General features: G+C 41.6%; 1 protein-coding gene across 2 annotated transcripts in view; it reads right to left on the minus strand.

Annotated features, from left to right (window-relative positions):
• WDR26 (WD repeat domain 26) overlaps positions 1–15,787 on the minus strand; it is a 92,615-nt gene that overhangs the window by 29,385 nt on the left and 47,443 nt on the right. For both annotated transcript variants that reach the window (XM_085889386.1, XM_085889385.1), the window contains exon 5: positions 11,265–11,362. In XM_085889386.1, the coding sequence (XP_085745512.1) occupies positions 11,265–11,362 (98 nt within the window). The remainder of the gene's footprint in view (positions 1–11,264; positions 11,363–15,787) is intronic.

Consider the following 15,787-nt stretch of genomic DNA (forward strand, 5'->3'; position numbering starts at 1 on the left):
CCAGGCATTGCTAATTTAGTGTACACAGTATCCAACTAGAGGGGGAGCACTCAGGAGAGTGCAAAACCTCCGCCGCCAATACTGCTGGATCACTCAAGTGAACCTTATATCTTATTCATTAAATATGATGTCAACAGTGCTGACAGAGTTATAGTTTTCTCCAACATTTTTTTTTGGGGGGGGGGGGGGTTGGAAATCACTTTAAACGTAAAAATGCAAAAAAAAAAAAAAATCGAAATTTTGCTGAAAAAAAAGTTGCAAAATTTTTTTTTCTCTAACAATTTTTTTTGGGGGGGTTGGAAATCACTTAAAACATGTAGAAATGCAAAAAAAAAATTTTCTCCAATTTTTTTTGGGGGGGGGTAACAAATTTTTGGGAGTGGGGTTGTAAATCACTTAAAAAATGTAGAAATGCAAAAAAAGGTTTTCTCTTTTTTTGGGGGTAACAATTTTTGGGGGGTTGGAAATCACTTAAAACATGTAAAAATGCCCCCAAAAATTTTTTCTCACAATTTTTTTTTTGGGGGGGGGAGGGGTTGGAAATCACTTAAAATATGTAGAAATGCAAAAAAAAAAATTTTTCTCCAATTTTTTTTGGGGGGGTAACAAATTTTTGGGAGGGGGTTGGAAATCACTTAAAACATGTAGAAATGAAAAAAAGCTTTCTCTTTTTTTGGAGGGGGGGGGGTAAAAAAAAATTGGGGGGGGGGGGGTTGGAAATCACTTAAAACATGTAGAGATGCAAAAAAAAAAAATTTTTTTTCTCTAACAATTTCTTTTTTGGGGGGGAGGGGGGTCCAAGTCCAAAATTTAATGGCATGATCCTTGGACCATACCTAACCCCCCCCCACCAAGTTTCGGCGAAATTCGTAGAGGAGTTTTTCCGTAATACTGTTCACAAACAAACAAACACACAAACAAACAAACACAAACAAACAAACAAACAAACAGACAAACAAACAAACAGACAAACAAACAAACAGACAAACAAACAAACAGAAAGGGGTGAAAACAGTAACCTCCATCCATCTTCGAAGATGGCGGAGGTTAACAAGATGACTTTCTTCATGACATCTTTCCCAATAGAAGACAAACGTCATTGTAAACTCGATGAAACAACAGTTGAACCTCTCATCTGGAAATCTAAATAACGGAAATTCCAATTATCCGGGAAAAAAGAAAAAAGGCCTCTCACCTGTGATTGATTATAATCAATCAAATCATCTATCATTCGGAATCGCTGCCGCAGTTCTGATGGCCGCCGACTCCACCATGCGGTGCTACAATTGGTCGTAGACTTTGTGCTGCAAGTTTCTGGAGTTGACAGACAATTATTCCTTGATGCGGGAAGAAGCGAACCGGGTTTCAGAACAGCAACTCGGCGGATTTGGCACATTCCAATTGAGCAAGGCCAGGTTTTGCAGGCAACCCAAGGTTGACTAAATTTTAAAATTACTTTTTCAACGAGTTGCTCTCCTAAAAACCAAACTTGTTTGTCAAATGCCTCAGGTTTATCGTTTGAAATGCGTGCTATTGAAAATTGCTCTTGCTTACACAAAGCCAAGATTCATGGAAGAGGGTCATTCCATGTCAAATCATCAAAGAATCTGCCGTCATCTCTCAGATTTTTGTAAAACTTTGGGAACCAATTGGGACCCATGAAAAACGGCAAGAACTCAAATATTTTTGCTAACAGCCTCTGAATTAGTGAGATACAGACTAACGAACTTTGGACTAATTAGCACGACGTCGCAAATTCAAATGGCCATATCTCTAAAAGTATAACACCTAGAGAGCTGGTTTTGGTGTCATTTTAAAGGTATTTTCATGCCCTATGAATTTGTCTGGGCAACATTTTCCTATCTCCAACCACAAAAAGTTATCACAAAATATAAACTTCAATCGTGAATCCCCAAAAAATGTATCCTTCAAATTTCCTCAAATTCATCCCAGAGGTACCTTATGATGTCAAGAAGCTTCCACATAAATTTTGTGATGGGCACTCCAATAGTTTCTGAGATATGAGCAATAATGTACATGTACATATGGCATATAGGTTCGAAAATCAGCATTTGTAATGTATTATACAATCAAGAAGTGAGTTCAAGTACACAGTGTTCACTAACCTGACTTAGGCTTTCAATTTCCTCTTCAATGCAGCAACAGCAGCACTTGTTTCTTCCCCTCAGGCCCAGTTGAAAATGAAAGTATATGATACTTCAAAGCAATTGATGGTCGTTCCCTGTGTTCCCTGTCATAGCTAGGTTAGAATGATTGTATAATACATTACAAATGCTGATTTTCGAACCTATATGCCATATGTACATGTACATTATTGCTCATATCTCAGAAACTATTGGAGTGCCCATCACAAAATTTATGTGGAAGCTTCTTGACATCATAAGGTACCTCTGGGATGAATTTGAGGAAATTTGAAGGATACATTTTTTGGGGATTCACGATTGAAGTTTATATTTTGTGATAACTTTTTGTGGTTGGAGATAGGAAAATGTTGCCCAGACAAATTCATAGGGCATGAAAATACCTTTAAAATGACACCAAAACCAGCTCTCCAGGTGTTATAGTTTTAGAGATATGGCCATTTGAATTCGCGACATCGTGCTAATTAGTCCAAAGTTCGTTAGTCTGTATCTCACTAATTAAGAGGCTGTTAGCAAAAATATTTGAGTTCTTGCCGTTTTTCATGGGTCCCAATTGGTTCCCAAAGTTTTACAAAAATCTGAGAGATGACGGCAGATTCTTTGATGATTTGACATGGAATGACCCAAGAGTAAGAATGTAGAATGGAATATAACAGAACAAAAGGAAGGGGAGGGGGGGGACACCAACAGCAGGATTGAGGGACAATATATAAAGAGACTTGGAGAACCAAGGGATATCAGGAAGAATGAGGTCTTGGGGAACACACACAGAGTGCACATGATGAATACAAAAGCAGACTCTATGGAAGGAGAGTTTGTTCCTTTTGTTTCTGTTCTGTTCCTGTTCCATCCACAAAATGTGAAGATGAGAATTTTGGACACAGAAGCGTTTCAGTGAATTCCTCAAATTGATGAACTAAGCAGACAGAAACACTGAACCCAAATGTGCTTCGTTGGATCCGCCACTGCCTGTTTGTGAAAGTGTGCCTGGATTTCTATTTTTTCAAAACTACCAAACCAAACCAGGGCCCGGCAAAAAAAAATTCCATGTTGATGAGGTCTAATAAAGTCTGTTTTCACATTCACGTCATAGCACTTGGAGTAATGGCCAATTAAAATCATTGTTCCATCCGTTTTGGTTACTCGTGATGGTGGCAATGATGATAGTGGCAGTGAGAGTGGGGAAAGACCATTATCTGCCAAGAGTCGTAAAAAGAGGATCAAATTCTAAAAGTTTTCAAAACAAAGATTTTAAAATCATGAATGGTCTTTGAAGATTGTAAATGCCTTTGTTCACTTTGGTGAAATCGTGGAGTTTCGCTGGACACAATATTTTTTCCCGAAAATAAATAAACAAACAAAACAAATAGAAAATTTGATGTTGTTCAATATGCCTCCACCCACATTAAGTCTTTGCTTACTCTAACTTTGACCTGAAACCTCAACACCATTTGATCTAAATATATAACTGTACATATCTATCATGATACATGTACTTGGTGTAAGTAGTTCAAATTTCTACCTCCATAACATCTTTACCTGACACGACCTTTGACCTCTTAATGCTAAAAAAAGGTAATCAGTTAATCTTTGCACATATGTGTATATGTATGTATGTGTGTGTGTGTATATATATATATATACACACATTTGATGTTTGTATCTATATATATATATATATATATATATATATATATATATATATATATATATATATATATATATATATATATATGTATGTATATATATATGTATGTATATATATATATATGTATGTATATATATATATATATATATATATATATATATATATATATATATATATGTATGTATATATATATATATATATATATATATATATATGTATGTATATATATATATATATATATATATGTATGTATATATATATATATATATATATATATATATATATATATATATATATATACATACACACACACACACACACACACCCCCACAATCACCTTTGGGAACCAATTGGGCTCAAATCACCCCCACAACAACCACCACCATCTTCACCACTATGCCCGTTTGAGGACGCCATCCTCCACGGTCCACGCTACGACGGTTTCTGCGTCGGGAACCGTCCGATAACGCGGGCAGGATTGACAGAACAAAAGCTCTCACGGAGCCTGTGGGGTTTTTCCCGCCTAATTTTCCCTCGCTTGATTCTTCCGCCTGAATCCCCCGCCTTGGTGTGAAGGAAAGGGGTGGGGCAGCTCGCTCCCGATTGGTGGATGAACGGCGTGACGTGAACGGGACTGAAGCACGCCCATTTTTGGGAACCTTCTCGAAGGGAGGTGGAGTCAGAAGCGGGGTGGGGCGAAGGGCGGAGCCCCGCGCTATAAAGGGCAGACGCGCGCGAGGCTCCTCTCTTCTCTTCTCGGTTCATGCTCGCCCCTGTCTCCCCGGTGGTCCAATTCTTCTTCCCCTCGCTCGTTCCTGCGCTCGTGGTCCGGCGAGCGGCCTGTTGGTGGAGATGCGGACGGGAGGCGCAGCAGTGCCGGCTGTCTGGTGGACCTGCGCGTCCGGACGAGGGGTGCCGGAGAGGGTTCGCCGGCCGGGTGGGAGGCCGGAACCAGGCGCGACCACGCTGACGGTCGTGGGAGAGGGACTCGACGACCGCTGAATGGAGGTCTTTTCCTGTTATTTTTGTACGCATGCTGTGGCGCCGTGTCCTCTAAGTAAACCTGTTTAAGTGCTTGTACATAATAATTATAGTCGGTGGTAATGCTTTTTCCTTGCTTGTATATTGCATGACTGCCCTTGCTTGCGTTGTGCTTTATAATAAATGCCCTTGTGTGAAACGTATCCCGTTTGTTGCATCCTTTCCCCTTTGAAAGTGCCTTCTTGCATCGTGGAATGAGTAGTGGGTTTTGAACGCCCGGTAAAGAGAATCGGATCCGTCGAGGTCGGCGATAACACCGCTCGGTTATCACTGTAGTACGGAACGGACCGCTTAAGCGATGCGTGTCCCAGGCTGACCTGCGGCGCGGTGCAGCCCCTCGGTAGGTTACCCATGTGGGTACTTAGGTATATCGACATTCGGCGATTCACCCTACTTCGCGCGGGTAGAATGCGGACTGGGCTGTGGTGAGGTTAAACCCCCACCCGTGACTGGTTCCTGGCGGTAGTTCCAGGAGGGTCACGACTGAATTGTCCGTCCGGTGGGCGACGCGGTTGCGATTGGAGTTACACGGCCGATCGCACGCCGGCGGGCGCGAATTTGCAACAATATATATCACAATTGACAGGTACTCGTTTCTTCATTTATAAATTATAAGATCAATGCAATGATTACGTATTTATAAAATCCAAACGCTATTTATTCACCTTTCGATAATCGATGCGAGAGGAGATTGTAAGCTGCCGCTAACAACACCGATGGCCGTCATGAACAGCACAAAGGTAAAACTAACGCGTCGTCCATCTCTCTTAGATGTGTGTGTTGCAATTGCCGACAGTATTCAGTACAGTAACATGCTGTACAGGTTTGTAGCCGATGAGCAATAGGCTATACCATATAGCCGAAGTGTCTAGGTTTGTGTAAGTACGATGTTCGAAAACGAAAAAAAAATATATATATATATATATATATATATATATATATATATATATATATATATATATATATATATATATATATATATATATGATGTTCGCACAACGACGATGTCAGTTAACAACGCATTTCTCAGAACGTAACCCCGTCGTTAAGTGGCGCATGACTGTATATAAATACATATATTAAAAAAAAAATCAAGTTTGGTCAAAATCACATCACTGGTTCACAAGTTAGCGCAGTTACAAAAATTTACCTAACTGGACCTCTGACCTTTGACCGCTTGAACCCATCATCTTAGCAGCTCATCTTTACATCATTATACATATTTGCATGAAGTTTGACTTCGATCCCTTCAGCCGTTCTTAAATTGTCATGGTAACGAAAACCTATCACGGACGTACAGACAAACCGACAACATAATGCCTCCTGAGACTTCATCACGGAGGCATAAAAATGTATGTGTAATTATTTAATTTAATCAAAATGGCTAAGTAAACAGAGTACAGAGGTTTAATATAAAAACAACAAATAGCACAACAGATTTTGAGAAAAACATTTATAAAAGAATGAATAATTGTGCATTTGGTAAGACGATAGAAAACACAAGACTTAAGACTCACCTCATCATGGGAAACGGATCAAAATTAATCAATGGACAAAACTTTAAAAGCGTAGAAGTGTTCACAGAAAACGTCTGTGCTTTTCACAAGGAAAGGAAATATTGTGATGTGTATTAATCGACGTACATTCGGAATATAAATCTTGATTTATCAAAACTTGAAATGTATGATAATTTTCATGCAAACCTGAAACCAAAATATAGATATTATCACACCTGGATACAGACACATTTCATGAACACATGAAATCCACTATGATTTCTGACATCATAACTATGACTCGCGACGTAATAAGTGATTATCCAAAAACAAATATTTTTCGGATACTCGACAAGGACAAAGAAAGTTTGAGGGAAATTTAAAGATCAACTCAGATGAATGGTAATGGAAGAAATATATTCTGAAAAAGTAAATAAGAAAAGCTCTCAATTAATTTGATTATACAAGATTTTTATTTTAGAAGTTGGAATTAGAGCACTTCCATATTAGTCCATAGGCCCAGGCATATATCGGTACCATCTGGGAAACCAAACTTTAGGGCTACTAAGTTATTGGTAGGGACTATATGATTATTTCAATATGTGATAACCATTCCAGAAGAGCAGCTTAGTGTATGTATTTTGCATTTTTACCATTTTACCATTCTGAGATATTGACGTTTTGGGGGAAATAAAATCACACAATGGACTATTGACATCCCATGAAGGTAATATCATTCAATAACAGCTCAGGATATCCAGATTTGTTTGCCTTTTCGCTTTCATTATGCGGAGGGTGGGTACATTCCAGAGATGATAACTGCCAATAAGCTGCCAGTCTGCAATGGTTATCACATCAAAATATGATCTATATATATATATATATACACCAATTCAAAAATCATAACTAGAATTGGTTTCCTTAGATGGTACCGACAAGTGGAATTTCTGGCCTGGGCCCATGGACTATATGGAGATTGTGAATTAACCAACATATGGCATGCAAGATTATTAAACAAACAAAAGAGGAAATTATATCAGTTGCCTTAATCAAACCAAATACACCAAAAAACATTTAATTAGCAAAATATATTGAAGATAACTAACAATCAATAGATTAATCCAAGCATTTAAAACAAAGCTGAACCCACGATTCTATTTTAGGGAACAGCATCAAGCTCAACGGCATCCGAGGCAAATTACAAATCCCTGCTTTAGCCTATAGGGAGAACTGCATCAGCAGCACAGCTGCACCACCAAGCAAATGAAACTACCCATAGTTCTGTTCTGCATGCCGAAATCTAACGCAGCTCCCCCTGTAAGGTTGTACAAAAGTAGTAGTGTATACAGAAGATGCAAACAGAGTACGTTAGTTAGACGAGGATAAGGGATGGGCAAGAAACACGATTCAACTTACAACTGCATGCAATCTTGCAACGGTGGTTGCAAGATTGCATGCATTTGAAGGGTAACATTAAATAATGCAAAAGGTGTGACTGCTTCCTGAATACCAGAAAAAAACATATTTCACTGCAAAGCACTTAAGGCCCGGTCACACCTTGACGTTTTAGCCAGCAATGGCAACGTATTAAAATTTATGTAAAACGCTGGCTTACGTTGAACTTTTGATGTTTTTTTTTAAAGATTCGGACGTATTCATAGCGACTTGGTCTTATGTATAACGCATTGGTAATGGACACAGAACGTTTCGTTGTGTTATAGATAACTTATACCAACGAATGCTGAACCTGTTGTCGGCCTACACAACCGATGCCCAACGATAGTCTAACTTAGGCATAGCGCGTTGCACGCATCGCCGACGATGTCGTGACGTAGCCTATTAAAAGGCTGACGCACAACGATTCGAATCATAACTGCCGTAGAAATGGAAGTGACAACATCGCGGTCACACCTTGGCGATCTTGCCAGCATATGCCGACCTAAGAAAAATGTGTCTAAAACGTTGGGGCACGTCAAATACGGTATGAGTAAGTTTGGTATATGTGAGTAGAACGCTAAAGTACGCTATCATACGTCATAGTAAGTAGAGTACGTCAAGAAATTTTAAACATGTTCAAAATTTTTGGACGTACTCGTCGTATGACATACGTTCCACATGCGATGGGGATAAGTTTTACACACAATATGTGGACGCTTACACACGTCCACAAAGGCTACTTATAAGTCGAAACACGTCGCGGTAATGTGTTTTTTACGCGAAACTTATGTCTAACTTATGTTTGACGTGCTTTGAACCAATTCTTTACGTAGTCCCAACACACATCGACGTATGTAGACGTATTCCAATGACGTCTTCCGGTCGACAAAAAAAAAAAATGAACGTGTTTCTAGCTTACAACTGCCATATAAAGACGTGTTCCCAGCGGTTTTGGGAATTGGTATATAAAAATGCTGCTCATAAAAGGGGAACCCAACAGTGTTTTCGAGTCCTTTTTGAGTCGATGTCCATGTCAGCAGTAACAGTATCAGTATCAGTATTAGTATTAGTAGTAGTTTGTTCATGTTGGCAGTAGTAGGTGAGTGTGAGGGGGAGGGTGTGGGTTATGATGGATCCTCATTGCGTCCGCGTGTCCACGGGTAGGAGACATCTTTTCACCATTGTTCGAAGTTCTTCGCGGCTAATTTTTTATGGGGCTTTTTCAACAATGAGCTATAGCTTGTTTTTACGATTTAGGTCTATTCATAACGGGTTGGACAAATGCACAATGAACTAATAATGTGCACAGAGTGCTTTGATTACTTATAGATACGATATACCAACGAATAATTATCGTGAAGCCAGCGTTCACAAACTATGCCCAACGATAGCCTAACTTATCCATATCGTGCGGCAGTTTATCTTTGCCGGTGACGTGGGGTTTGCAATTCATAGGCTGCCACTCAACCATTTAAATGGCTGCATCTCCACTATTGAAAGTAGACGCTTGCGCTCAACAATTGGATTTTTTTTACACTCAACGACTTTTAAACGGTACCACTCAGCTATTTTCATTGTTTACAATGAACGATTTAAATTGCTGTCACTCGCCTTTGTTTTTTGACGCTAGGGTTTTGAAATTTGAAGCGTTTCTTCTGAACGTGTTAAAACGCTCAAACTCGACTATTTTAAATAGACACTGCCGATGGACAATTGGAATCATAGCCAAGCTAGACATTGAAGTGTGAACATCCTCGTCATGCCGAAGAAAAGTTTGAAGAATGCTGCAAATAAGTGTCCTGGCCGTGGCCGTGGACGCTAACGCAAGGACGATCCATTATACCGACGTCTTTCAGCCTATGAGTAACTTAAAAGTAACGTCTGTCGACGTGTGGCAACGATCGCGTAACGTGCCAACAACACGTTAATCATAGGTTAGAAATAAGTTTCGGGTACGCTAAACATTACCTCGGCGTGTCTCAACTTATGATTAACTTACAAGTAGCATGTGTTGACGTCTGTCAACGATCACAGACCATGCATACAACTTGTGGCCAGCGTAGCGGAACGTGTGAGTCATACGCCGGCATACGTCGTGAAATTTCAAGCATGAAAAAATTTGAGAACAACCAAAAAGTACAACGTTTAAAGCCAGCGTACAACGACGTATGGCAGTGTTTTTCAGCGTGCTCTCAATGTTATCAAAACTTACCCATAACGTATTCAACGTGTGCCAGCGTTTTAGAAAAAAAATTCAAAAATCGGCATACGTTGGCTAAAACGTCAAGGTGTGACCGGGCCTTTAAGGAATAACGAGAAGAAAAATAAATAAAAATTAAGAAGTTTGGATATACAATGACTGAGGTCCAAACGCACCGACCCAACTATCCATCCCCTCAATCACCATGTGCGCAATATGTATACATCAAACCAAATCCCCTGGCCCCTCATACGTATGCAATAAGTAGATAAGCACCGAGCAGCGGATCATTTTCAAGTGTTCCCCGACTGATTATGACCGACTCAGGCAGGAATTCTGCCACCTCGCACCCCCCCCTCCCCCACCGAGCAGTTCTGAACAGTGGAGGAGTGAATAATTTGCACGCACGGCAAAGCAAATTAAAGGGAGAATCTCCAACACTCGTTCTCTAAATCCCAAAATGCCAAAACCGGCATGAACTGAACATGAGCGACGTTGATAAAACTTGACACGTGAGATACAATGGTCCAGGACATGTCAACATAAATTGATTATAAATATGGTGTCCCTCGACTTCAGTGCACCTGCTCCAATCGACCTTGACATGATGCCAGTAAAATAACAATGTTTTCAGCGAATCAATGGCCATGCAGATCGGATTAAAAAAAAAGAAGAAGTCAAAACAGGCAAGTCATCGGACCTTTTCCAAACAAGAAAATCAGTTGTAACAGCTGAAGACATCACTGTGAGCTAGCTGTACGTGGAAATTCAAAAGCAGATTATGCTGAAGGGGAAAGCCTTACATTGTTGTGTTTCCTACATCATGGTACACAAACAGCTGCAAAGGAACTTCCACACCGTTTTGGTTATCGAGTATTAAGCACAAAGAAGTAGCTCCGGGAGATGCAGCTGCGGCAGCATTTGCAGGATGTGACGATGTCTACAAAGGGACTTGCACTCAAGAGGCGAAAATAAGGGGAACGTTCCGAAACACGGCAATCGCGTGTAATGGACATTTTTGTGAACTCACCATTTGGCAGTCGACCAATATGGCTCGACGAGGCAATGACACTGCAGCAATGACATCATCACAATTTTACAAGAATGCAAACTGCACGGCACCAGCAAGCGTTTCTGTGCTGACATTTTTGCATCCCAGCTGAGTTTGTGCAGCCAAATACTCCGTCGAAGAGCGCCGATGCTCAGTAAACAGCAAAAAGGTGGTGAAAACCTTCTCATGGAGAAATGGCATCGCTGTTGCATAAAGACTGACAACTCACTTTGTAGCTTGTCAAGAAGTTTGGAGCGAGACAAAATCCCCTTTCCCTCCCAAGCTGCCTTTATGCGCAGGTCCTCAAAGCTACTGCACATCAGATACCTGTGGCAAAGGGGGGTGGGTGGCAAAAAGACCGATTCATTATCGCAACAAACAATTGCCATAAAGTAATGCATGTTCAGTGAACTCTCCCAAAATCCTTACCCACGATAATGCACAACAAACACCTCCCATCACCGAGCTTCATTTCTAACAGGGATACTTTCTCCATTGTATGGAGAAAACAAAATGTAAGGTAAGAGCTGTTCCTATTTGTCAGCTTTTCCTTTCTACTCAGATTCTTTGTCTAAATCTCTATCCCTGCGCCCCCCTCCCCTCCCCCCCCCCCCCCCCGTTCCATTGTCCTAACCATATGTCCCTACTTGTTATGCCGCCCGTCTGTCTCTTTGCCAATTCCACATCCCTAGCCTGACAGTTCCCCAACACTCCAGCGTTGGCTTGTCAGCCTCTCACCACTCCATCAAGCTCCTCAATGAGCCTCAACCTCGATATAATTACCTCTGCCACCGAAGGTGGAAGGAGGTTATGTTTTCACACGTCTGTTTGTTTGTGTGCAGGATATCTCAAAAAGTTGTGGATGGATTTGGATGAAATTTGGAAGACAGGTTGGGTGTGTGACAAGGATGAACTGATTCGATTTTGGTGAAGATCCAGATTCGGATTAGATGACTAGAATTTTTAAAGTGATTCTTCACCATTGAGAGACAGGGCTAAAAACGATACTGTGACATCCACGGGACTTGAACAGTCCCGCCAACGTAGAATGAGCCGAAACAATGGAGGCAGTTTATTTATTTATAACCCAAACATGGCGGTTCTAATCGCTCTACCGCAAACGGGACGAGGAAGGTGGCACGAGTCACTTTTTACTGAGTTGATGATGTTTATTTGTTTTTATTATTACCAGAAATAACAAGACTCGGCAAGAAGAGGGATCCGGGGCGATTCAACGGGATGGTGTGGGATCGGGCGTGGGGAAAAACAGACAATTCCAATGAATATACAGTTCTCAATCCCTCGAAGGCGCCAAGCACACACACACACACACACACACACACACACACACACACACACACACACACACACACACACACACACACACACACACACACACACACACACACACACACACACACACACACACAAAACATAGCTATTTCTGGTGGTCAGGCTGGACCGTGGTGTGGACGCAACTGTCCCTGGATCGGCGTCGGACGAGCTGGCCTTGCTCTCGTCAGGGGGGCAGGAGAAACCGTGGTGCTGTCGACCTCCTGGTCTTGGCCCAAGTCCGCTCACAGCCGCCAGGGAACCAGTTCTGGCGCCAAGTTGCGAGCAGGAGAGGGAGGCAGGTCCGCCCGCCGTTCGACCCCGTACTCCGAGTCAGCAGAACCCCAGAGCCAACCAAGGTGAGGCACGAGGCTCAGCAAGGCTCCAAGACACGATCAAGAACACGATCGACTCAGCACAACAACAAGGACGCTCTCTGCCGCCACAGGGAACCACACCAAAAAAACACGATCTTTTTGGTTGTAATCTTCTTCCTCTTCCTTTTCGACCCCGAACAGAACCTTTTTATCCTTCGTCCTCGTCACTCCCAATCGAGCCGTTTATTGGCCCACCGCCATCGCCTTCCGCCAATCGTGATCACGGGGCGGAGCCATCCGCTGCACTGTCCTGTGACGTCACGGCCAGTCTTCAGAGAATACCAAAAGGGGTTTACGCAGACACACTTACCCTATCCCGTGTCCCTATCTAATTACGTGACATTTATCATTTCCCCCTTGAAGAAATGAACATTTACTAGACAACTTATCACCACTGAATTGCTACTTATTACATCGAGATCCTGGTAAACTCGAACAGCATGGCATACCTAATTAAACATCCTAATTACCCTTTGAATGCATACCCCCCCCCCTCAAACGTAACAATACATAGCACAATATCTCACCATGGTAATTTTAAACCTCGCTCTGCCCTCACTATGGATGGTAATGTTAAACCGAGCTCTGCGCCCACTATGGTAATGTTAAACCTAGCTCTGCCCCCACTATGGTAATGTTAAACCTAGCTCTGCCCCCACTATGGTGATGTTAAACCTAGCTCTGCCCCCACTATGGTAATGTTAAACCTAGCTCTGCCCCCACTATGGTAATGTTAAACCTAGCTCTGCCCCCACTATGGTAATGTTAAACCTAGCTCTGCCCCCACTATGGTAATGTTAAACCTAGCTCTGCCCCCATCATAGTAATGTTAAACCTAGCTCTGCCCTCACTATGGTAATGTTAAACCTAGCTCTGCCCCCACTATGGTAATGTTAAACCTAGCTCTGCCCCCATCATAGTAATGTTAAACCTAGCTCTGCCCCCACTATGGTAATGTTAAACCTAGCTCTGCCCCCATCATAGTAATGTTAAACCTAGCTCTGCCCTCACTATGGTAATGTTAAACCTAGCTCTGCCCCCACCATAGTAATGTTAAACCTAGCTCTGCCCTCACTATGGTAATGTCAAACCTAGCTCTGCCCTCACTATGGTAATGTTAAACCGAGCTCTGCCCCCACTATGGTAATGTTAAGCCTTGCTCTTCCCCCACGATGGTAATTTTAAACCTAGCTCTGCCCCCACTATGGTAATGTTAAACCTCGCTCTGCCCCCACTATGGTAATGTTAAACCTAGCTTTGCCCCCACTATGGTGTTCACCATAGTAATGTTAAACCTAGCTCTGCCCTCACTATGGTAATGTCAAACCTAGCTCTGCCCTCACTACGGTAATGTTAAACCGAGCTCTGCCCCCACTATGGCAATGTTAAGCCTAGCTCTGCCCCCACTATGGTAATTTTAAACCTAGCTCTGCCCCCACTATGGTAATGTTAAACCTAGCTCTGCCCCCACCAGTGTGTTCACCATAGTAATGTTAAACCTAGCTCTGCCCTGACTACAATCAGCAAAAAACATAAGGCCAATTAATTATGGTGACATCGGTTGAAAAGATGCAGTTCCATTTACTCAAAATAAATAAATGTTTATTGCCTCTTTCCAAAAGGAAGCAACCATCATGTAGCATCACCCCAGCCAAATTGTACATTCCAAATGCCTTGGCAATGATGCAATATCAGCAAAAGAGTTTGCAATTTAAGTCAAATGGACATTCGCCAGATCGACTGGTGCTTTTGGTGGCGTTGAAATGACGCCGTCGAGATTTGCACTTGATTACTGCCTTCTGCATTTAGCTGGAGTGCCAATGAAGTGTCTCGGAACAGAAAACCTTTTCACCATAGACAAGATACTGGTGGCCATTCGACCAAACATGCTAAAGTACAATTAAAAGCACTTCTCGACAAGACAGCAGCTATAGAGTATTTGTTGGTGGGGGGGGGGGGTTGTGGAAGAGCCCCATTGAACAAATTTCCAAGAGAGAAAAAGTGAAACTAGATGAGTGAAACAGAGATGAGAAAATAATGATTACTCCATGTACCAATGACTATTCAATTCAGACAAATATAATGAAACGAAAGATTAGAGTCCTCATCAACGCTTTCAAGATTTCACCGTGTTTCTTTTATTGTTTTTTTTTTGACAGAACCTGAGCATTCATCATAAACACCCCAAACAAATCATGGAAAATAACGAGTCATTCACTCAAAAATGGCATGTATGCCTTTTTCGTTTGATGATCACGTGATCTATGTAACAGCAACTAGAACTGCCACTTTAGAACCACTGGCAGTGATGACCCGGTACCAAGACATCCGGCTTTGGTACAACCCTGCTTTGATACATGGGATTGACGAGTTACGGATCGAGTAACACGCCGCACTCTATGTATAACGTGTGCAGTTGACCCTTTTTCCTGAATACATAGTCGGTATCGATTGAATTGGTGTTTACATAACCTGAAAACTAAATAATAAATATTGACACCATGGGTGCAGAGGGTAAACTGGGACTTACCCCGAGTCAGAACCCCACTCCTCTCTCTACGATGCGCGATTGACAAGTTATGGACCTGGTAACAGGCCACGTTCCATCTTGTACAAATGCACGTGACCCTTTTTTCCTTGCATCGGCGGTATCAATTCAATCGATACTCCTCGAGCTTCAAACCCAGGCACAGCCAAGTGAGCCTTATTCAAAAAAAAAGTCCTCAGATTCAAACAATTAAATTATTCTCGTTGCCAGACGATGTGGCCAATCAGGTTGAAATTTAAAATGTACATTTCACATGTCTACGAGATCAAAATTGTTCAGTTACATTAATGATCGATTGATGAAGCAGTTCCAGAGAAAACGTTATTTAATATTTTTCTTAAATCCAATATGGCTGCCAAACAATGTGACATCAATTATTCCTAAACAAACTTGTGTACACATGCCTTGGGGAACATTTGTGCGAAGTTTGCCCTCGATCTGTCTTGCTGTTCTGGAGAAGAAGATTTTTACATTTTAGGGAAAATCCAATATGGC

The sequence above is a fragment of the Eptatretus burgeri genome, chromosome 7 (assembly GCF_056783735.1).
Source record: "Eptatretus burgeri isolate ZD-2024b chromosome 7, Ebu_testis_v1, whole genome shotgun sequence".
In the NCBI taxonomy this organism is placed as follows: Eukaryota; Metazoa; Chordata; class Myxini; order Myxiniformes; family Myxinidae; genus Eptatretus; species Eptatretus burgeri.